The 23,792-nt window shown below is 40.0% G+C and overlaps 1 protein-coding gene across 4 annotated transcripts in view; it reads right to left on the reverse strand.

The window, feature by feature from the left end:
- Positions 1–23,792, reverse strand: part of TEX10 (testis expressed 10) — a 99,776-nt gene that overhangs the window by 68,028 nt on the left and 7,956 nt on the right. For all 4 annotated transcript variants that reach the window (XM_067569820.1, XM_067569822.1, XM_067569821.1 and 1 more), the window contains exons 4-7: positions 17,111–17,357; positions 7,638–7,750; positions 4,816–5,054; positions 3,022–3,157 (exon numbers count right to left, since the gene is read on the reverse strand). In XM_067569820.1, coding sequence (XP_067425921.1) covers positions 3,022–3,157; positions 4,816–5,054; positions 7,638–7,750; positions 17,111–17,357 — 735 coding nt within the window. The remainder of the gene's footprint in view (positions 1–3,021; positions 3,158–4,815; positions 5,055–7,637; positions 7,751–17,110; positions 17,358–23,792) is intronic.

Here is a 23,792-nt window from a genome sequence, read left to right on the forward strand (position 1 = left end):
TGGAGGTGTATGATCCAAAGGATTATATTCTTGAAGACTGGCTCTGCTAATGGAGGTCAAAATCTGAGGGGGGCTCATCTTGTTAGACAGTCAACTCTGATGGTTGCAAATCCTTTAATACCAGGATATTGGATTTTACTCTGGTAGCAGGGGTCAGAATCTTGGGATGGGTCTGCGTTTTACTCCCTGAAGGAGACCTATCCGTACTCACGGATCCTAAGGATTCTGAATCAGAGTGCTTGGCTGCAAAGGCTTCTTGGAGAAGACAGGCCCGTAGCCAGTTTTGATGCTCCTTACAAGCTCTTTGGGTCAAGATGCTGCATATGGTTCAGTGAAATAAAGAATGACTTTTCACAAGACAAACACCGAACACGGACATTTGAAACTGGGAACATAGTAGGAGAAGATGTACACCTCTTAAATTCTGGCCTTTTTCCTTTAAGATGTGCAGACAGTGCTAGGGCCTGGGAACAGACTATAATGAACTAAATAAAGAACTTTTTAAAAGACAAAATTTAAAAGACTAGTCCTACACTAAGTGAAAGCTAGCTAACAATGTGAGAGTCTTGATTCAAAGATTCCTGGTTGGAGGAAGCTAGGAGGTTTCTAGTCTGTCTGCAACCAACAATGGAAAGAACCGAGGTGGCTGAAGCATCACAACCCCTCTCATAGCCTCATCTTCAGAATATTCAGTAACAGTAAGAGGAGGGCCAGGAGGGGAAGTCAGAGCACTACACCAGACACTGCTATGACAGCAGAGCTGCATTACCTGCACATCCCAGTAGTAGAAACATGCAGAGATCATTTGAAGAAGCTCCGACTCATAGCAATGGACAGTTTACTGTGACACAAAACTTTTGCTATTTAAACTGTCAATTATTTCCTGGAATAGCAGAGACATTTAGCTAATCCATCTCATTATATAGAGCAAAGGCATCCAACTAAAGTGAAAATCCCATAATCTCAAACCATCTCTTTGAAAGCCTAAATCCTCAACTGTCCCCAATAGAAATACCAGTATAACAATGTAATTATACATCATCAATATTATAATCTGCAACATTTTGAAAATGCAAGCATAAATAAAATTTAATTTAATAACACAGAATACCATATTGACTGTATTGTATATTTTCATATTTAATTCTATAATACATCATTTTTCAATTTGCCTGAAGATGCCCCAGAATTTCTAGTCTGTTGCTACCAGAATACTTGCCAGAGAAAGCATGTCAGGATTACTACAAACACATGGCTTTGCTTAGAGAGGATCATGATGAAGTTCATGCAGAAGAGGCATCATGTTCCTATCTGAATGGAGGATCAGAGGCTGGATTGAACCAACAAGTGAAATTGTAAATGCATCATCAGGAACAATCTTGTTCTCCTTGCTCTCCATAGCTGAGGAGCATTCTGCTACTAAGAGTGCAGTGCCTGTAGGTCTCAGGAACTGAGGCAGCAGTCTCTTTCCTAGAACACACAACAGACTAGTCTTTTGACACCCTTACTCTCTCATCTTCAAGGCACTGGATAAGGTGCCTAAAGTCTCAAAATATGAGGAACTCTGCAAACCTGAGGACTTAGGCTCCAAGTACTTTGGATCAAAGAGCCTCCTGGATTTAGATGGTGTCTTTGGAATCAGCCAGGAACCAGAACTAGAGGGACAAAACCTGGAAAATCAGTGTAAGTGCCTTCTGTAAAAGCAAGATCATTTATTCTTGTCTTGAAGGATACGGTAAGTAAATTGGGGACACAGCATATTCTCAGGGAGTGACCTTTCCTTAAGCATCAAAAACAGCAGGGCACATTCATGTTTCTGATATCTTTGCTTTACATGAGGCACAGACTATAAATTCCCATGTTCTGCCATACTCAACCATTTCAGTACCCACAGATTGAATCCCTAAAGACATGGTGCTCAGCAACTCTTGAGCTAGAGCAAGTTATCACTACAACTTTTATTATTGATATATTATTTCTATTACAGTAGTGCTTGGAGAACTCGATCAGGGCCTGACTGTGCAAGTTTACATGCACACATTTCATTACCAAAAAAAGAAGAAGAAGAAGAGAGACAGTCCGTTCCCCAAAGTGCCCACAATCTGTACAAAGTTCCATTACTTTCTAAACAAGACCAAATACAGCTCTGGAAAACTCTGCAGGTTAGAAATGGTTAAAGTGGCATGGTGGAACCACTCAGTGCTGATAATATAAAAGGCTGAACATTAAAAATAATTCTTTTGGGGAGTAGGATATCGAAAGTATACTAATCAACACTGCTAGCAGCTAGTGTAATGTATATGTGCGTGTTTTTAAAAAAAAAAGATTTCTGAACCACAGATTCAGGAAAGAAACTGGATGTTGTCTTTTATATACTCAGGGCCAAACATTCAGAGATAACAGAGACCTCTGTGAAGGTACTAAAGCAAAAGCAATATGGGTGTCCACATTTCCAAGCATGGGATGTACATAGAGATAATTGTCATAGAACTCATAGTTTACCCCTACTAAAAAAGAGAGGAAAAGAACTGAAATCCTAGATGCAACATCAGCAACAATATACATAGTTCAATTTAATTTCTTTACAAAACTAAATGTAAATTACCTAATTTTCTAGTGTATCTATTTCTGCAAATGCCCATCTTTGCCACACATTAATATCTTTTAAAAGTAGTCATTTGTTGAATTTCAAGGCCTAAAAAGGAAAAGTAACTAAGAAACCTCTGATTCGGGAGTGAATTGGGATAATTAACCATTTAAAATCATACACGTTTAAGTTTACTGGAAATAGAAATTAGGTAATAAATTATATTGGAACCCAGGCTAGCCCAATTTTTCAAAACTATTCTGAGCAGTGGTGAAGAAACAGTGATGAATGGGACACATGGACACATCTTCTGACCTTTCCCCAAATCAGCTTTCGTTCTGTATCACAAGATTTATACCACTGTGGAAGCTGACAGCCAACACTTTGGATTAAATCTGCAATGTTGAAATTAAAAAATTAAAAAAAAACTTTACCTGATTCTTTGAGTGCTCAGCTCTTCTTTTTCATAAACCCTGCTAAAAAATTTCAAAAGCAACATACGAACAGGAAAGAGGAGATTCCTCTGCTGGTACAGTATATATACCGCTTTTATCAAAGTCTCTGTTGCCACTAGAAAGAAAACACACCGTTAAAAATGTGAAATTTAGAAGTGCTTTTTATCTTCTCATTAGATTAAGAATAGCTATTGAGAAGCTACTAAAATATTTTAAAATACCCATTTCTCTGTAAAACCCAAATCCTGGGAGTAAACCATTTTGGTATCAATTTATGCAGGATGTACAATAATGAGCCTTCATAAACAAATCTTGAAATAATGTTTGCAGTGTGAAATTCTTTAGACAATTAAAGTTACAAAGCTAGATAAAAAACAACCAGAAACCCACATAATATACAAGCTTGTATGGTATTCAAGAATTTCAAAATGAAAAAAAAAACAAAAAAAAAAAACCCCCAAGAATGAAAATGAATGAATACTGAAAACCATAGACAATCTATTTGAATAATAAGAAAGTAACACTGTTAGGAATGGGAAAGCATTTGAAAAACCGGTAGGAGCTCCCACCTCACTCTCTAATCAAGGCATCAGCCCTGTAGTTGTGAAGTCGGCGCCAGTCTCTGGATACTATTGGTCGCTTTACTGTTAACAGACACTCAAAAAGTTGCATTGGCCATTAATTCCTTCCTTCCTTATCCAGGACCAACAGATTACACCCTTTCCATTCAAATGCAGAAGACCTAGCCATGTGTTCATCAAATCCAGACATTGTTACAACATGCTCCATCTAGACAAGGCCTGTCAACTGCCACTTTTAATTTCACTCTTTAAGGCCTGGTCTACGCTAGAAAATTAGGTCAATTTAACTACATTATTTCGGCAGGTGAAAAATTCAGACCACTCAGAGACACAGTTAAGCTGACCTAACTCCCATGTAGACAGCACTAAATCGATGAAAGATTTCTTCCATCAACCTAACTACCTCCTCTCAGAGCGGTGGATTACCTATACCGATGGGAGAACCCCTCCAGTCAAGATGGATAGCGTCTACATAGAAGTGCTACAGCGGCACAGCTTTTAAGCGTTGACATATCCTGAGTAAGTTCGCCACCAAAAAAACTGAGCAGCATAAGGGTCCAGCAATGTTTCACCTGTATCACATTCAAGACAGAACAGCCTGAAAAGGCAGCTGAAAGAGAGGAGTTCTGCACTGGACCTAGAAGTGATAGCAAGAGAAGTGCCCTCTCTTGGAAAGAAAATTAATGTAACACTGGTAAATAAAGTGTTACTTAACAAAGACTTTCATCAGTGCGAGCTTGTCATTCCATGTCATTATAGCAGGATAACAGCCTTCTGACCATTACAAAGGCACATCTACAAACCATGGAAATAATTGTAAATAACTTTCCTTATTCATTAAAGTGATCTCATCTTCCTCCTCCTCCTTATCTCTTATTTAAAGGTAAGAGAAAATGGGTACAAATATACTTCTCCTAACACTTTGCACTTCTATAGAACGTTTCATCCAAGAACTTAAAAGTATTTTACAAAACTATTTAATCAGCAGTTCTCAATGTCCTGTGAAGTAGGGGATAAATACAGTGAAATACAACTACTTTGTAGGCAGAACACACTACAAAACATTTTAAGAAATTCTTAACTTTGTATCCTATCCACCTTAAACTGAAAAAGTTAATCCGAGACACAGAACATTGCCTGCCCATAGGATATATTTGGTTGTTGAAGACAACTACATGCTAACTACTCTTACCTTTGTTTCCTTGTATCTGCATTAGTCTCCATGTCACTCCAAGCAATCTGTTCAACTGCTTGTAGTTCAACCTGCAACCATCCTGAAGGGTTTCGGTCACAAACTTTCTTATCATATCCAGCCAGTCAGAATCCATTTGAAGTGTTGAAGCACTTGCCAGTGAAACCATAATGTCACACAGGGTTAAATTCAATAAAAGATGGTCTATGCTGTTTGAAGATGTCACACAGTACTTGGTGCTAAGTAAAAGATATATAAGGATACTTATGAAAAATGAATGTGTTTTTAATGTATTAATGTTTCACTATCAAAGTTATAATGTAGAAAAACTTTCTTCTAAGCACTAAAGGTATGAAGCAAAAATTTTAAAACTAAGAGCCTCACTAAGGCTCCTCAATCTATGGTTAGATACATAAATAAAGAAGACTGATTTTTAAATGTGATAAGCACCCAACTCTTCCACCCTGCCCACAAGATTATACAAAAGTCCCAGGAAGGGCAGGAGTATAGTTATAACACCTTTCCATGTTCATCCCCTGACTCCCAAGGCTATTGGCCTAACATAATTTAGAGGTTTCAAGGCTGCTTTAATTTATGCCTACTAGTAAAATCTCCTAGGGGTTTTTGAATGCCAGAGGTCATTGGAATACAGGTTGTTGGGGGAGGGAACAGCTCTATGCTACCTAGCAAATACTCTACACTAGGAAAATCCCCAGTTGGCTGTTTAAACCAACTTTCTGGTTTTTTTGGTAGAGAATTATGTAAAAGAAATGGGGCAGGGACAATCAGGATCTGACCCAAACAAATCCTGAAAATGTTAATATTAGTTAATCAACATAACTTAATACAGGTTCACTACGGGTTTGTTTGTTTGGTTTTTTTTTAAATCAGAGATAGCTTCTATCTTCTTTTTTGTATATCTTTATTAGTAATAGTTCATCTTAAAATATTTGTTTTATGTTACAATCCTTTCCATGCCACATAACCTTTAAATATTCATTATAAAACTAGAAAGTGATACATTAATAGTAAAATAGCTAAAATAAATGGAAATTAGTAAACACCAGTCTTTGATAGGAAATAATTCAGATTGAACATGTATATTAAAGGCATCTATTTAACACCCAAAACATGTATTGTAATTTCCACAGAATAATTTCTCTCACTCAGAACCACCTAAAAATGTGAAAGTCTGGAAATGAACAGTTAAGGGATACAGCAGTATCACTCATGCCATATATTCCTTTATCACTTCATGAAAGTTGCATCTCTCCACTATACCTAAATTATGCCCCCTTACAGTATCTTATAATTTGCATAACTACATGTAAAGTTAAGAGGAACATATAATGAGATTGTAAAAATCCCATTTCCAGTGTGCTATAACTAAAAGTGTATTGCACTACTAAAATGTTAGTTGGTAAATCTATAAATTGCTAAATGTAAAGGTAAGTCTACCAATGAGTGAAGTCTACATACATGAAAGTATATGTAACACACTATATATTTAACACATTCTACAACCGAAAGACATAGCATTTCTCTTGTAATTCATAAAGACATCTTAATACTCCATCAACGTATTACACCAGCAGAATATGTATGGAGCTCTGGTATATGCTAACACACGTTGAGACCAAATTAGCTTGAAATGTTTAGGTCTAATTCTGTATTTCCTTAAATGTGAGGCACCAGAGTGCAGGGACTTACAATAAGTGCAGTCCAAGAGGGACAGAATAATTATTAGTTGGAAGACATCTAGACTTGTAGATTGATCTTTTTTACCCTAGAAGAGGATTGCACTTTTTTGTGACTTGGCCACAGAACACCTAGACAGAGATAATCAGGAGAAGACACTGACAGATATGGTCCATTACAGAGCAGAAGTAGTAGCTGACAGGAGGCATCAGAGATGAGGACACCTTGCAACACCACATCCAGGTATAAGCGGACGCTCTTGAGATGACGGCATGCTATTACACATGGCCTCAAAGAAAGTCACAGATCCTTCAGTATTTGCCTAGAGGTGGGGAGGAGAAGCAATCTGCTATTGGCTCTTCCCAGCAGATTATTTCTTCCACCAAATTGGCTCAGCTGTGCTGTCAAGGGACAGCTAGGGACATAGCTGCTGCTCCACCCTGCCCTGGACAAAGTGTCTTACTTTCCCTTATATAATTACTCAGCCACTTAGGGCCAAGATAAACAAAAATCTATGGACTGGTGTGTACTACTACTAAGATATAATGTATGTATTGATCCACTGTATAATGTGGGATTCTCAAACTTCCTTGTAGCATGGACCATATATTAATAGAGCGATTTTGGATGAGCTCCCCCTTCCCTTCACATTCATCCAACACCCTATAGCAACTACACAGAAAAGAAATGTATTTTAGCTGTGTTTTAATGCAATTTAATAGCAGGCAACAGGATGCCTAGCACCAGTAGAACACCCCTACACAGCCCATCTACAAATGGCCTGAGGACCACAAGTTGAGAACCAATAAATACAAAGCAATACTTTTAATTCTAAGATTCTGCATTTTAGTTTCTCTGAAATAATAAAAACATCCAGACCGTTTCACATATGAGAAATTTTATCCTAGACTCTTTAAAGGTCTCAATTAAGAGCAACATAACCACCATCTAAATACCTCTCCATAAGAAGGTAAAGAAAAAAAACCCATCCAAAGCATTTGTTCCCCCCCCCCTTTTTTTTTTGCTATGCTGAAAGATTAATAGGCTGTGTGTGTCATTCATACATGTATTCTCACTTATTCATGAAAGAAAAACATGTAAAGTGACACTTGTTTTACTCATACCTTTTGTATGGATCTCTCTTTTTGTACTTGATTGTTTCTTGTAAAGAATAAGGAAAATGACGCATGAAGTGATGCTTGAAATCAACCAGGTAATTCATTCGAAGCCATGCCTCCTATAAAGGAAAGCAGGTAATACATTAGAAAACAATGCTTGTAAATGAAGTGAAATGTAATTATTTAATGGTTTACAAAAAACAAATGCTTAAGACAGGATGTGACAAAGGAAGGAGAAAAAAACATTTTAGCTTCTGATTTAAAGATTTTTCACATATACTTGTCATGCTGGCTGGATTCGGGGGGGGGGGGGAGGACGGGGACGGGACGACACGACACGACACACGACATTTAGTATATGGTTTAACATCAGTATGTCAAAATCATAATAATTCATGTGAGATATGCCATGTCAGGTACTGTTAGAAAGGTTATAATGCGTTAGGTAAGACGATAATACTTCTGATCATGTGTGATGTGTAATGGAAGTTACGGACATATTTAAGATATCTGTATTTCAAATTGTGCTGCCTGGGCAACACCCCAGACTTGATGGCAGCAGGACAATAGCCTGCTTAATGGCCCATTAAGACATTCACAGATGCAAGAGGCAAGGGAAGAGCCAAAGGTATGTCTGAGGAGTCACTGGGACTCGCTCATGTGACTCTGAACTCCATTTTGTTTCCTGTAAAAATCCACTAACAGCACGGCAAGGGCCAGAGGGTATATAAGACGGAGGCCTGGGAATTCATTTTCTCTTTTCAGTCAGGATTCAGCTTCAGCCACCAACTTACCTCTGGATCAGCTCATCTACAACTGAACTGAAGCTGTGAAACAAAGGACTGAGACCCATCCAATTACTGGATGTATACCAGAGGAACTTTACAAGCCTGCAAACTCCACAATTCTTCTAGAAACCTGATGTATATGGACTTTTAATCATTTGTATGTATCTGATTGCTTTAAGCCTTTAATATTTCTCTTATGGTTTCTTTCTTTGTATAATAAACCTTTAGTTTTAGTTACTAAAGGATTGGCTGGCAGCATGGTATTTTGGGCAAGATCCAAACTTATACTGATCTGGTAATGTGGCTGACCCTTTGGGGTCAGAGGGAACCTTTTTGGTAAAGTGCATAGAGTTTTAAATAACTGGTTTCTTTACTCGACCTAGGGGCTGATTGGGGGCCGGAGACTGGAATGCAGTAAAGGGGGCTGTGTGTATTTGTATATTGGCTTCTTGACAACCAGTGTGGGGATTCAGAAGCACAGTTTGTGGCTGGTTGAGAAGACTGGCTTCAGTGCCACCCACCAGTGCTGGGAGAATCTGCTCTTCTTTCACAGCCTGCCCTGACCTTGGCATTCTCAGGTGGCTGCCCTAAGCGCGGAAGGGTCACAATACTGATGGTGACTTTTGCCTCAACCAAATGTTTCACTAGACAACGAGTATCACTTATGAGACAATAACAATGAGTATCAGTGTTTCACCCAGAGTAGATCCCATACATTTTCTTAGTCCATGGCTACACAAATGACATGCACGATGAATTAATTAAAGGTATGAACAGAAGGTACAGTTAAAGTGAATTGTGTTTCACATTTTTAGTTAATTCATCTTAGTTTTACTGCATTTCCGCATAAAGACATGCCCTTACTTTGCCATAACATTTCCCATTATTTGTTTGTGTAGTTCATAGTCCACCCAGGCTACATGGAACAGTTGCCAGCATGAAAGCAGAGGGCAGCCTTGCAGGGAACGTAGCTTGCCCTCTGCAGAGTCCCTCCACGTTTACCATAAAGCAGATAACTAGGGATATAAGAAATGTTGGGAAGATATAAAATATAGCAGGAAGATAGATGTGAACTGAAAGGGAAAGGAAATGGGTTTATTTGAACATAGGGAGAAGAAATAGGGCTTAAGTATTTGCACAGATTCATAGATTTTAAGGTCAGAAGGAACCTTTGGTATAATACAGGTCACAGAATTTCCCAGTAACCTCTGCACTGAGCCCAACAGCTTGCATCTGCATCCAGTCTTGATCTGAAGACTTCAAGAGATGGAGCATCCATCGCTTTCTTTGGTAGTTTGTTTCAGTGGTTAATCACTTTCACAGTTAAAAATTAGTATCTTATTTTATTTATTTGCCAAATAAAATCTTATTTCCCAACTTTAAGAATTTTGGCCTTTAATTTTCTATTCTGGGTGTCCCCTTTAGGCTGAATATTTTTTGAAAATTTTTGGCTGAAATGGTTCAGCCATTTCTGAGACTGAGGCTGGAACAAATACCATGGTTTTTCAATGTTAAAATTTTCTAGTAATGTTTTAACTGGAAAGCTTTAGTGCCTCCACGCTTTGGAGGAGGGACTTAAAATCTGGTGCGTGGAGGAGGAGGATGGGTGTGTGTGTCAGGAATGTGTCTTTTGCTGTCTTTGTGGAAATCTGGAAAATCCAAATCTGGCTGTTATAAACCTTTGAAAAATTGCAGTTCATTAGTTCATACTTGCTCAGTAGAGACTTAATAGAATTCAACAGTTAAATCTCCAAAGATTCCATTTCCACACCTCCGAGTGCTGACCAGACTGCACATGACTGAGCACGCACCCTCTAGCCCAGGGCTTTGGGACTAATGTCAGACTTTCCCTGTAATTATTGATCACAACTTTTCCAGGCTGGGGTGGGGCCAGGCATTAGAAATGAGAGCAGGGAGCCTGTCTCCTGTGTACTCTCAGTAACCCCATGCTGATATCCAAGCAAGTACAGGAGGAATACCTCTGGTTCAAATGCAGTGGGGACAAAGAGCCTGGGGGAGAGATGGTGGAGACTGGAACTCATGGACAGGAGACTGGAAGTGGGACGAATGGGGGATGGAAAGAGGTGATGAAGAGAAGAGAGATCTGACAAGGAGCCAGGTTATGGGAAGGGAGCTGGGACTGGCTGGCCAAAGAGACAGAGAAAAGATGCTGCAGGAGGTGAGGACACAGATTGGATGGAAAGTCCTGGAATAGTGACTGGGAGCTGGTGGCAACTGGAGGTTGTGGGGGGAAGAGGCAGATCAGGGAGTGGGGGAGGGAATTATGACTAGCTGGCCCAGGGCTTTGGGGACTAGAAATGACTGGGCCAGGAGATGTGGAGTCTGGAGGAGTGAGAGACTTACTAAGCAAAGAGCCTGGGACTGGAAATAGAAATAACAGTACTGTGAGAGGGACAGGTTGTGGGAGGGGGAGGGGGCAGAAAAGTCTGTGCCCACTAGAGAACACTCCCCTCCAGAGCTTGGAATGGAATCCAAGATCACTGTGCCACCTCATCCCTCTGCTGTGAGCAAATATCTGAAACCCACTGGCAAGGTGTCCCCATTCCCATCTAGTACCTGTCCACATTGAGAATAACAACCTACTATTGCTATCAGTTTCTCCATTAGCTACAGTGGCAGAGTTCTGTGTGGTGGATCAAAAAGTTCCAACCTGGCTGATGAACCATGGAGGTGTGAATGTGATGCCGACATGATTTTTTTTTTCAGTTTGCTTTTTTAAAAAACCTTGGAAATTACACACAAAAAATTCCATTAAAAGAATATTTAAATTGCAGAGTCAAACACTCAAGTTAGGAAAAACGGAATTAATATTACCTATGCAACCTTAATTTGACCCTCTTGTGCATATGTATTATGATTCAGTCTTTAATTACATGATCATTTACCCTCTTCCACAGGGCCTCTGCTTCCTTCAGTGCACACGATGAATGGTACTCAATTAATGAGCAGCCATTAATATGTTATTTTCTTTTTGTTCAATGTGTGGTCCTATGCATGATTTATTGCACACTGTAAAAACACTACTCTGAAAACAGAATTATTAATTTCTTCATGTGCTTTTCTATGGTACTTATCACAATAATAGCAGAGTCTCTACCAACACTAAAGAAATTGTCAGAATATCCTTGTGAGGTGAGAGAGTATTATCCCTTTTTTACAGAAGGAGAACTGAGGCAAAGTTGTAAGCAATTGAAAACAGGGCATTAAGAGTAAGTGACGGGCAACCTTAGTAATAGATGGTGCCAGCAGACCTACTTATAATTCGTCTGGTTTTAACTTCCAGCAATTGGTTCTTGTTATGCCTTTTCCCACCATCCTAAGGAGCCCTGTATTGGTATTTTCTCCCCATGAAGGTGTTTGCACACTAAATCAAAATCTCATCAATTTCCTTTTTGATAAACTACATAGCTAGAGCTCCTTTCATCTCACTGGAAGGCAATTTTCCCAGCCCTCGAATTATTTTTGTAGATCTTCTCTGCACCTTCACCAATTTTTCAGCATCCCTTTAAATATGTGGACACCAGAACTATCCATCAAAAAATCTCTGGAATTCCCCCTCATCCAAAAACATTTTTTGGAAGAGATAGAATTCTATGCTTCAAAATAATCAAATTGAAGCCATGGCATGTGCAGCCAGGGCCAAGTTAATATTACTGCTGGAACCTTAATTTTCTCATTGCCTAGCAATTTCTGACTAAGATACAGTTACTCACTTCTCCTAACTGTTGTTTCTCTAGATGTGTTATGTGTGCCCATTACACTAGGTATAAGTATGCCTCATGCACCAGTGCCAGAGAGTTTTCCTTAGTGGTACTGATGGGGGCAACCGTGCCTGCACGCTGGCATCCCGGTCCAAGCTGAGGGCATAAAAGGCAGAGCCACTTCAATCATCCTTCAGTTCCTTTGTACCAGAATCTTAGCTGATAGACTGATGCACTGAGGAAGGAGGGTGGGTCATGTAAGGGACATATGCAATACTTTTCAAACAACAATTGAGAGCTGAGTAACTATTCTTCCTTCTTCAACTGATCCAGGGAAGTCTGCAGACCAGACCATCTGTCCTTTCACCAGGAGGGACTGGAACTTGCCTCTAGAGTCTTCAGGCAGTTTACTTATGAACCCCAATACAGCATCCCAAAGGGTAGGTTTACAGAAGGCAGCTTCCCTGCCATACCAGAGTATAAAATGTCTGAGTTTGAGAGTATTCTCCTCCACAAGCTTTATCTGTATACCAAAGGATGTAGCCACCTTTTTCAGGAGCTCTTGGTAGGACTTAAAATCATCCAGCACTGGAAAAGACATTTCTGGTACCAGAGCCTCATCTGGTGACCAGGATTAGGTGTTCAGAGGAGACAGGGTAGGACCTTCTTGAGGCTGGGCTTCAACTGCCAAGGTAGATGGCCTATCTAACGTGGGCAACATGCAATCCCGGGCTTCAGTGTTGACATCAAGCATCATATCTGTACTAGGTGATGAAACGTTCCCCCCAGGAATATGTTTCTATAGTACAGTAGTTGCTCAGTACTGACTTTAAATGGTCTGTTGGTACCAGCAGGGCAACTTCCCTTCTCTGCTCTATTTCTGTAATGCAGTGGAGATGAGGATCTGGACACTGGAGGCATCCCCAAGGTACCCAGTCAGGCCAATGACAAGGCTGGTACAATACCAGAGGCAGGCTGTGTCTAGACCAGGCACTCCAGTCCTTTGACCTGCTCGTCAGCACAATTCCTATGAGAGCAGGAACAGTTCCTAAAGAAACCCACTTCAGACTCTGAGGAGAAACAGGAGTACCCCAAAGACCAGAGTGGAGCAGTATGAGGTGGTGGGGGTTAGGACCATGATATACGATGAGACTACAGTACTGGCAGCAACATCAGAGCCTTCCTCGCTATAAGTACTGTGTGCTGAGGAGATGGGATTACCAGTTACTGGTCTCAGAGCTGGCATTGAGGGGGACCAATGGATCAATACCAGACCTGAAGTCACCAGCCCCATAATAGATCCCAAAGTGGATGTCAACGTGTGCACCATGTGTAACAGCACCAGCAGGGCACTTGCAGTCTGCATGATCAGTGAGAATGGTAAGAAGAGGATCAGTAGGTCCTTTGCAACTACATAGCCCTTTGGAATGGTTGGTACTGAAGGTAGCCTCTGGCCCGCTATAAGCAGAGGTGACAGCTCCACCAACTGCACTGAGGAAATAAACTGTTTAGACAATTGTGGAACAGGTATCTGAGTCAAGGTTTCTGCTCAGAAAGAGCCACTAAGCTGCTGTACCAAGTAGTGCTGGGCTAATGGGCATACCTACCCTCAGTACCAGGATGACTAAACTTCTGTGGCAGAGGAATCCCACATCGAGCACTGATGATGCCAAAGCCATTCTTCTCTTAGGCTGCGGAGGTTGAGTGCACTCCAAGCACTTATGCCTCTTTGAGGACTGCCCCAGTGAGGGGGATCTCCTCCTGACCATGTGCACAGGTAAGACGGGAGGGGGGCACTTCTGGAAGGAGTGATCGAGAAACTCCTTCTAGCCAATGCTGGGAGAAGAAGAGCCACCATGAGGATGTATCCGAGATGGTCTTCTGCTTCTTAGTTCTCATCTTGAAGCCCCAGCAAATCAGACACCTGTCCTTGACATGACCCTCGCCCCAGCAGTTCACACAACAAGAGTGAGGATCACTCTCAGGCATCAGTTTGTGACATCCAGAGCACAAATTAAGCTTTGAGGTGAATGAGGAAAGATTCTATTTATCTCCACTGTTGACTCACTGAGACTAATCTCTGAAAGAAATATAAGATAGTGCTGCAGACACTTCACAAAAGGTGGCACCAGCGCAAGATGGCCACAAAAGACTCATAAAGGGCTCCTCCTCTGGGAAAGGCCCAGCACAAGAGACCCTACCCAGCAGATGTAGAACTGAATGTGGCACAAAGACCCAAAAATCATGTTCTGATTTTTTCTGTGCCCTGGTTTTTAAAACTTATTTCAAGGATTTTGCTTTGTAGGGTAAGACACCTCCAGTTTTGCCCAGGAAAACTGTTCCAGCAGCAGCTGCCTGAGAGGAGCCCACCTGCCCATCAGGACATACAGGTGTTACTTTTTAGAGGATAAGTGGAAGATATTACACTGCCATTACAAATGTTAGCAGATAACAAATGAGCATGTTCAGAAATAATCTTCCAGCACAGCTCTAATTCTTCTCTCACCCTTTTAAAATGTCATTTCTCAAAAGCACCACTTTTCAAGAACTATTTACTTGCAAAGTTTCAGCTTCCAAAATTTAGTCATTTGCATAGGTTCAATATGTAAAGAAAAAAGGGTATTTCCCATTCTGATTCTATGAGTTAAAAGGATTTAAAATATACAAAGTGTAATCTTCAAATTCTGAAATATTTCTGTCCCAAAGGCAAGTTTTCAAGAAAGTTTTGAACATTTGAAAACAAAGGGTCATAACATTAACAGTGTTTTATACAATTGCCAATACCATGGACCTGCAACCATAAGAAAGTTAGTATGACTGAGTGCCTGAAATAGAAATGCAGCATAGCTCTTTTATTTTTAGAGCCTTCACTTATTAACTAAGATACAGTATTAGTTAAGAATGAAAATCAATCCCATGAACATTGTTGTGTCAATTCAGAGAGTTGTTCAGACAGAAAATGATCTGAATAAAAACACTGATTAATGATATTTTACAGAAGGAGAAAATTAATTCAAATTAACAGGTTTTTTTGCCTAGTTTCAACCCTATGTAATTTAACACAAGTTAACCCCTAAAAGGAGTCTTATAATGCAATATGCAACAATACTGCCAAGTGTGACTTAAGATAATGGTTTTATCTCCAATTTCTTTCATAGCGTGGGAAATCTCACGATGTAACATAAGAAAACATTAAGTACTGAGACAGATATGGGAATTCCCCGCAATATCCTGCTTACTGAATTCAGTTTCAGTATTTTAGGAGTTCATTGCATTCAAAATACAAATCAGCATGTATTATTGTAGGATTGTACGTAACATCTCTAAAGAGACATGGCTAATGTAAGCCTTGGGAAGTAATAAGAGCTTCAAAGGTCTCTTTGAAATAACATGCTAGACAAAATTAAATGGGATTCTTAGGATATATTTGGGAAGAGACAAATTTTCTCCTTTGGACCCATCCTTTCAAAGCTGCCCCCTGAGGAGAAACTAATAGTTTGGTGATCCCTTCTACATGAAAACAATACCAGAGGCCCAAACTGGGTAAGCCAGTGACTCTCAGATTCATGGGTGTGCTTGTTCTGAGCTAATGACAAGTTCGAACTTGTGACCACAAACAACCACCACCACCTGGATGGGATTTGAAGGGCTGATCACAAGCCAGAGCCCTTGCTGGAGTTGAGGTGATGTCTGGCAAGCTTATCTGCATGCGTGCAGATAAAAACAATAAAACTAATACGTTTTCTCTACAATGCTTTTTCTTAAGAAAATACTTACTTGTTTAGAAAGAGCTGTGTGGTAGCTTATCACTGTGGCAATTACACCTTTTACAAGGAGAAAAGCAGAGCAGGCCTGCTTAAGGAATTCAGTTTAGGCAGGGAACTGTGAAGCCTGAAAATACCCAGGACAGGAATGGGAGACGTGTACCTCTGCCCAAGAGGTGACAGCCGGGGACCCAGTAGCCTGAGAATAGGTGCCCTTGCTGGACCATAGAGGGAGAATACAGGTGCAGTTGCCCTGAACTGTGACAAGTACAGAAGAGGGTAACACACACACACATACTACACACACACACTTTTTATAGCATTATTACTCATTTTGTGCATCTCTTGAAGTCCCTGGTTTCAAAAAGAGCAACTTCAACGCCACCTGATCTCAGAAGCAAAAGGACTAATCAAAGATACACACCTCCCCAAGCTGCTTGGAATATACAGCAGCATAAAGAGTGCTCAGCAAATCAATCTGTACTCTCTTACAGAGATGATAGAAAAGGAATTGCCGAAGTATCCTTCTCCATCCCTCCCAGCAGCCGGAAGGGGAAGAGGGAATGGGAAAAGTGACATCCCTATCCCATGCTGAAGTAAAAAAGGAGTTATTTTGGTGAACAGTCACAGAGGCACAAATAATGAGGGCAAGACATTTCAACATTCCTTTGCAATATTTTGTTGTAGTTTTGATTGTTTTCATACACAAAGTCATGACATCACCATGCCAATACTGGAAAGAAACAAAGACCTCACACCATAAATTATTTTGTGGCTCTCTGAGACTTTGGTTTCTATAATGAAGCCTCTCCAGCTTCTCAAGATTTTCACAGCTCAGAAAAATGATTCATTATCCTACAGAGTAATCTGCAGAATGAAAAGTTGGAGAACCAAAGATGCTCTCACACAACCACATACCTTCCCAACAATCCAATTGATCTAAAAAAATTTTGTCCTGCAGAATGCCAGGAAAAAAATCAATGGTGGTCCAAAGATTGCAGTTTGATAGCTACTTTTCTAGATTAAAAGATTTGAGAAAGTTCAAAGTCATACTTCCATAAATTCAAGTTCAAGTCTTGGGACTAACTTTTTATTTCCATTATTTTAAAAACTGTTTTCCTCACTTATATCAGTCACCAATTTATAGGCAAAGTAAATTTAACGTATGTGCTTAAGCAGTAGATCATGTTACTCCTTTCTCTTACCATTTTGTGTGTTTCATCATGTTGCTTTGTGAGTTTCCACAACAAGTATATGATACTAAGCACTTGTTGCATAAGCTGTTGAGATTCAGGTTCCAAAAGATTTCCAAGAAGGGGAGCAACAAGTTGTGCAGGAGACGCTTCTATCCAACACTCAATCAGTAATGGAATTATTATCTCAATAAACCCTTTTAAATTTTCAGCAGAGGATAGGCCTTTCTCCACACTGTCTGTCACGTTTACGAGGGACCTAAACCACAGAAGCAAAACATCAGAGAGAGCATCACATTAAAAAGGGAATAAAGCACCTTCACTGCACTGCATTTATAATACCGAAGAGCACATAATGATAGTTACTTTTTAACTTACTATATTAAAAGCTATTTGCTTTAAAAACTGAATTCATTTTGATGAGATGTTGCCGGTTTTAACTAGAAGTTAAAGTTCTACACCTACACTCAAATCCCACTGCCAATTTTTGTGCCTTTACAATCACACTTAGTAAAAAATAAAATAGAAGTTCCCCCCTATTTACATTCATTTTCACAAAGAAAATAATAAAATTGACTGTAAACAAAGTGCTGTAAATACACAAAGTTTACAAACTGAAAAAGAGAAAAAATCTAATGTTTCAATTATAATAATATTAGGGATTTCTTACAAGAATAGCAGATAAAAAAAATTCAGACAGAAGTGTGAACAAGCTTTCAGAATCCCTTATTGCTTCAGCCAGTTTTACATACTTTGTTCTTGTAGAGAATAATATGGGGCAGTTGACCACTACAGCTCAATGTGAAAATAAAGTCATTAGAATAAAACTATCAAGTGAAATGGTATAATTTTAGCATATCAGATTCAAAAAGGAAAACAATGTCCCACATACCGTATTTCCCCATGTATAAGACGCTCCCATGTATAAGACGCACCTTAATTTTGGGGCCCGAAATTTGAAAATAAATGTATTACGGTACATCACCGGTAAGTACCATTGTATAAGACGCACCCAGTTTTTAGACCCCAAATTTTTCGAAAAAAGGTGCATCTTATACATGGGGAAATACGGTATCTCCTCTGAGGTGAGCTAGAAAATTTTGAAGGCATTTTGCCCTCAACACCTGCCATCTCTATTCTACAGGATCTATATGCACTACACAAGGGGCCAGATTCTCCCCTCAGACGCATGCAACTTCTGTAAAATTCAGTGAGAGTTATATATCCATAAAAGAGGGCCAATAAATATTTTAAAATACAAAGCTCCTAAAACAGAGCAACCTCACAAGAACCAGGATAGTAAAATATTTTCAAAACAGTTAACAATAACATGTTACAAGAAACATATTTCATCTATAACAAAAATATTGCCCCCTGAAAGAGTACTCTCTGGAAGGCAATGATGCCCCCACAGCCTATGATTTAGAACACCATATCCCATCATCAGTCTGGTTTTCAACCTACTTGACAAGCAACTCATTATAAATCTGATCTCATGTACATTAATTAGAAGGGTTGCCTATGCTACAACCCATAGCATACACCAAACAGGAACAGCAAACTGAAAATATTTATAACATTACAGCTCCAAAATCATTATGTATATTACCAGGAATGATCCCTTGGAAGGGGAGGAGGCAGTGAGACACACAAAACCCATACCAAAGAAGAGAATGGGTTACAAGTAGTGCACGCTCCCTCTCAGCAGCAAGGGCAAGGTGACGGAAGAGAAAGAACAATTAAAAGTACCCACGCAAAGAGAGAGGCGGACAGAGAAAGAAGCCAAGAAAGAGGACAAGTGGAGGAAATTTAGCATGTGTCAAATCTTTAGAACCCCTGTACAGATATACAACATCCAATAGGGCTTGCAATTACATTACTGTGGCCTGTTTAGAGGCATACAATCCAAGTCTAAATTTTTTTCCTCAACCAGTTACATAATAGATGCTGTATTTTTCCAGGCAAAATGTCCTGCGTACAATTTTTTCCACCTAGGATAGAGGAGGAAAATAATTTTTTAGGTTTTTCCAATTTCTTTTCCGTAGAGGGAATCTCCCACCCAGACTTTCAAGTGCCACTTCCCACAGAGCTTACATCAACAATAGTCAAATTAACAATTTACATCAGTTTCCTTTTATTTCTAAGGGATGTTATATGCAAAAGCATTAGAGGCACCACCAGAGGACCTTTCTTTGCAACAGGGAAACATAGGGTGCATGTAAACTAGGAGAGTGAACCACTGCGGTGACAGTGATTACATGAAAAATCTGGTTACTTCACTTTCATTTGCACAATTTAATCATGTCTATAGAATGTTGCTTAAAATGTTGCATTTGTTTCCTAGAGCATTCGAAACTACAAAAGCACCTATCATTCCCAGAACACTTCCAAAATGGTTGTGGGATCTTAAAGAACTTAGTAATGGGGTCCATATAACAACACAGAATACATGAATCTTTTGTAAGCATCTCAGAGCTGGTTTACGCTAGAAATTTACATTGGCATAACTACATGTCTCAGGGGTGTGAATAATTCACACCCTGAGAGACCTCTATACCAACCTAACTCCTGGTGTAGACAGCACTGGGTCAACGGAATCTTCCACTGACCCATTAATCTTCCATTGGATTAATCTTCCATTGACCCATTAACTTCAGCAACAACTCACTGTAGTGAGTGTCTATACTGAAGCACTACAGCAGTGCAGCTGCAGTGGTTTAAATGTAGACAGTAATTCCTCTTTTATCATCACTATTAACCGCATGAATTTCTCCATGGAGGAGTTGTGCCATCTAACAACACCGGAATCAATGTCTTATGTTTGGCTGCCATGGGAAGGACACACTGAGGAAGAGGGTCAAACAGTGGTGGGTGGAATTCAATATTCCACCTTTAATCAATAAGCAAGGTAAGTATGACAGTACCTAGCACACAGAACCAAGAGGAACTCCAACAGAAGTCCCAGGGCAAGGAACTTCACATTAAGGTCCATGTTGTGTATTTTCTGGACCTGAGCCTTATTCAAACAGTAGGAAAAGGTTGTGGTATGGATACTGTGCAGTAGTGCAACTATGTTGCGCTAGAATGACAATAATTGGCTGGGATATTTCTCGTGAGAAGTAACGCTTTACAAACTCTCTACAAAGGCTAGCCTGCAATAGTTGTATAAAAATTCAACAGACAATTTTATTTATATTACGGAGACGAAAATTGCTTTAATTACTACATCACCAAGCACTGAATGGATCAATGCACCCTTGAAAAACCTGAAACCTCCTCAAGCTTCCCACTAAACACTAACTGAATACATCCACTTATTTCAATAGCCTGAGTTTTGCACAACATTTGTGAAAGTAAGAGGGAGTGAACTATGAAAGCACAAAGGGATATTGTACTCAGCTGCTGAAAACTCCTGGGCAGGAGTCCAACATAAATGTCATTTAAAGAAAAACTAGTAAGATCCAGAATATGCTCTACCAATATGTGCAATTTCAGTGGCAAAAGGGGAGTAAACAAACTTCCACTGCCAACAGAAGCTACAGTGTGCAAAGATCAGTGTAGTCGGTAAAGTTGACATTTAACTACTATGATATGATTAGCTATAAGAAACATGGGAGCTATGAGTGTTTTGTGTCAATGAAATCATTAACCACTTTGCTATGTGTAGTGCTTGTAACATATTTTAATGCTAAGGTGGCCTGGAAAAACTGTAACTATAACTATTCAGCTTGTTTACCTTGTAGAAAGTAGTTATTACATCACACTTGGATACAAAGGGACTGAGTGATGGAAAAGCTGCAAAAGCACTATTTACCAAGCATTTTTGTACTATGTCACTATTAGGCATTCAAATAATAGGATTATAATAGGATGTAGACTGTTTAATCAGTAAATAAGACAGATACTTACAAAACAAAATATTTAGATGAGGCTCAAGAAGGAAAGATTCTAAAGATACACATAATATTGATCTGTGGCATCAGAGCAGTAAGAGGATGATGAAAGCCTAGCAGAGAGAGGGTAAAGGGAATGTAGTGTAGACACAGGACAAAAGAAAAGCCATCTGCAGATTATAAATGGCATAAGGGAAGGTTTGCTTGTGTCATGACCCCATTCCCTATAGCTTAGGCCGGATCACGTGTCCAGCTTTTAACTCTTTACTCTCCTACAAAAGTGAAGAATTTTTTTTAAATGTATGCTTACTAACAAGAAATTGACATAATTAACAGACTAGACAATGAGAAATGGATTTGATTTTACATTTATGAAAAAAAATAAATTGCTCGTGTATTTCTATTCCTGCTCTCTAGAGACCTTTCCTACACGAGACAAAATTACTGTGTTAATTATTGCTGTGTCTAGTACAGTCTATTTATATTTAAAAGAAATAAAAATAAAACCTCATAAGCCTCCAAACTGAGTACCATATATACCCCATAACTCAGCAGGGATTAATCTCCAAAAACTACAAAATGTTGTTAACTATTTGTGGGAAGTGCGAAACTCTTTACAGGAAATAACTCAACAGCTCAAGTCCAATGCTTAGAACACAGAATCATAGAATATTAGAGTTGGAAGGGACCTCAGGAGGTCATCTAATCCAACCCTCTGCTCAAAGCAGGACGAACCTCAGCCATATCATCACAGCGAGGGCTTTGTCAAGCCACAGCTTAAAAACCTCTAAAGATGGAGATTCCACCACCTCCCTAGGTAACCCATTCCAGTGCTTCACCACCCTCCTAGTGAAAAACATTTTCCTAATGTCCAACCTAGACCTCCCCCACTGCAACTTGAGACCATTGCTCCTTGTTCTGTCATCTGCCACCACTGAGAACAGCCTAGCCCCATCCTCCCTGCAACCCCCTTTCAGGTAGTTAAAGGCTGCTATCAAATCCCCCCTCATTCTTCTCTTTTGCAGACTAAACAAGCCCAGGTCCCTTAGTCTCCTCATAAGTCCTGTGCTCCAGCCCCCTAATCATTTTTGTTGCCCTCTGCTGGACTCTCTCCAACTTGTCTACATCCTTTTTGTAGTGGGGGGCCCAAAACTGGACACAATACTCTAAATGCGGCCTCACCAATGCCAAATAGAGAGGAATAATCACTTCCCGCGTCCTGCTGGCAATGCCCCTCCTAATGCAGCCCAATATGCTATTAGCCTTCTTGGCAACCAGGGCACACTGCTGACTCATATCCAGCTTTTTATCCACTGTTACCCCCAGGTCCTTTTCTGCAGAACTACTGCCTAGCTCGTCTGTCCCCAGTCTATAGCTGTGCATGGGATTCTTCCTTCCTAAGTGGAGGACTCTGCACTTTTCTTTGTTGAACCTCATTAGATTTCTTTTGGCCCAATCCTCCAGTTTGTTTAGGTCCTTCTGTATCCTATCCCTACCTTCCAGGGTATCTACCACTCCCCACAGCTTAGTGTCATCTGCAAACTTGCTGAGGGTGCAATCTACCCCATCTTCCAGATCATTAATGAAGATGTTGAACAAAACCGGTCCCAGGACCGACCCCTGGGGGGCACTCCGCTTGTGACCGGTTGCCAGGTAAACATGGAGCCATTGATCACTACTCTTTGAGCCCTATGCTCTAGCCAGTTCTCTATCCATTTTGTAGTCCATTCATCCAACCCATACTTCTTTAACTTGCTGATAAGAATACTGTGAGAGACAGTATCAAAAGCTTTGCTAAAGTCAAGGTATATCGCATCCACCGCCTTCCCTACATCCACAGAGCCAGTCACCTCATCATAGAAAGCAATCAGGTTGGTCAGGCATGACTTTCCCTTGGTGAATCCGTGTTGACTGTTCCTGATCACCTTCCTCTCTTCCAAGTGCCTTAAAATGGATTTCTTAAGGACCTGCTCCATGATTTTTCCAGGGATTGAAGTGAGGCTGACCGGTCTGTAGTTCCCTGGATCCTCTTTCCTCCCTTTTTTGAAGATGGGCACAGAGGGGAAATATTGCAGGGATCTGCACTAAACTCCACTAACCACCTGCTAAAAAGTTATTTTAACCCTTAAAAACCTCACCTAAAGCCTTATAATGAATTTAATAAAAAGTGTCAAAACTATTTTATGGGGAAAGGCTTGTAACCAGGTTCAGCAAACTTTAACAAATCATTTTGTACATCTCTTACAGAATGCCTGTTTGGGGGTATGGCCTTCTAAATTAGAGAGTACCAATGCAGCAAAACAATTAAAAAGCTATTGTCCTTTCAAAGCTACCTGGCAAACAACCCTCAAGTAACAAAAAAAATTGGACCTCTGCCATCATATTGCAAGCAGGTTTTAAGGGTGGGTGCAAATGGGAATGGTCCCACGAGCCGGTGTGGCAAGTGCAAGTTAAAGCAAACAACACACAGTTGCTGGTTGGGCCAAAGGTATACTATCCACAAATGAGACTAATATGGGCAAAACAAAACAACACATAAAATAAATAGTCACAAAAACCACCACCATTACAATGTATAGAACCGATAACCCCTCAGCACTGGGTACAACAGGAAAATAAAATCTGCTGGGAGGAATCAGCCGTGCTCAATAGTCAGAGGCTAAAAAATAAAAGGTGTGTGGAACGGGTGGGGTTTGGACCAGAAACCTTTTCCCTGCAACTAAAAAACTCCACCTATCATATCCGCATACCGGCCATAAAATAGCTTAATATAACAAGACACCCAACAATTCCAATGAACT

This window comes from Emydura macquarii, unplaced genomic scaffold, assembly GCF_026122565.2.
Source record: "Emydura macquarii macquarii isolate MOO-44397 ecotype Brisbane River unplaced genomic scaffold, CSIRO-AGI_Emac_v2 contig_2948, whole genome shotgun sequence".
NCBI classification, from domain to species: domain Eukaryota; kingdom Metazoa; phylum Chordata; order Testudines; family Chelidae; genus Emydura; species Emydura macquarii.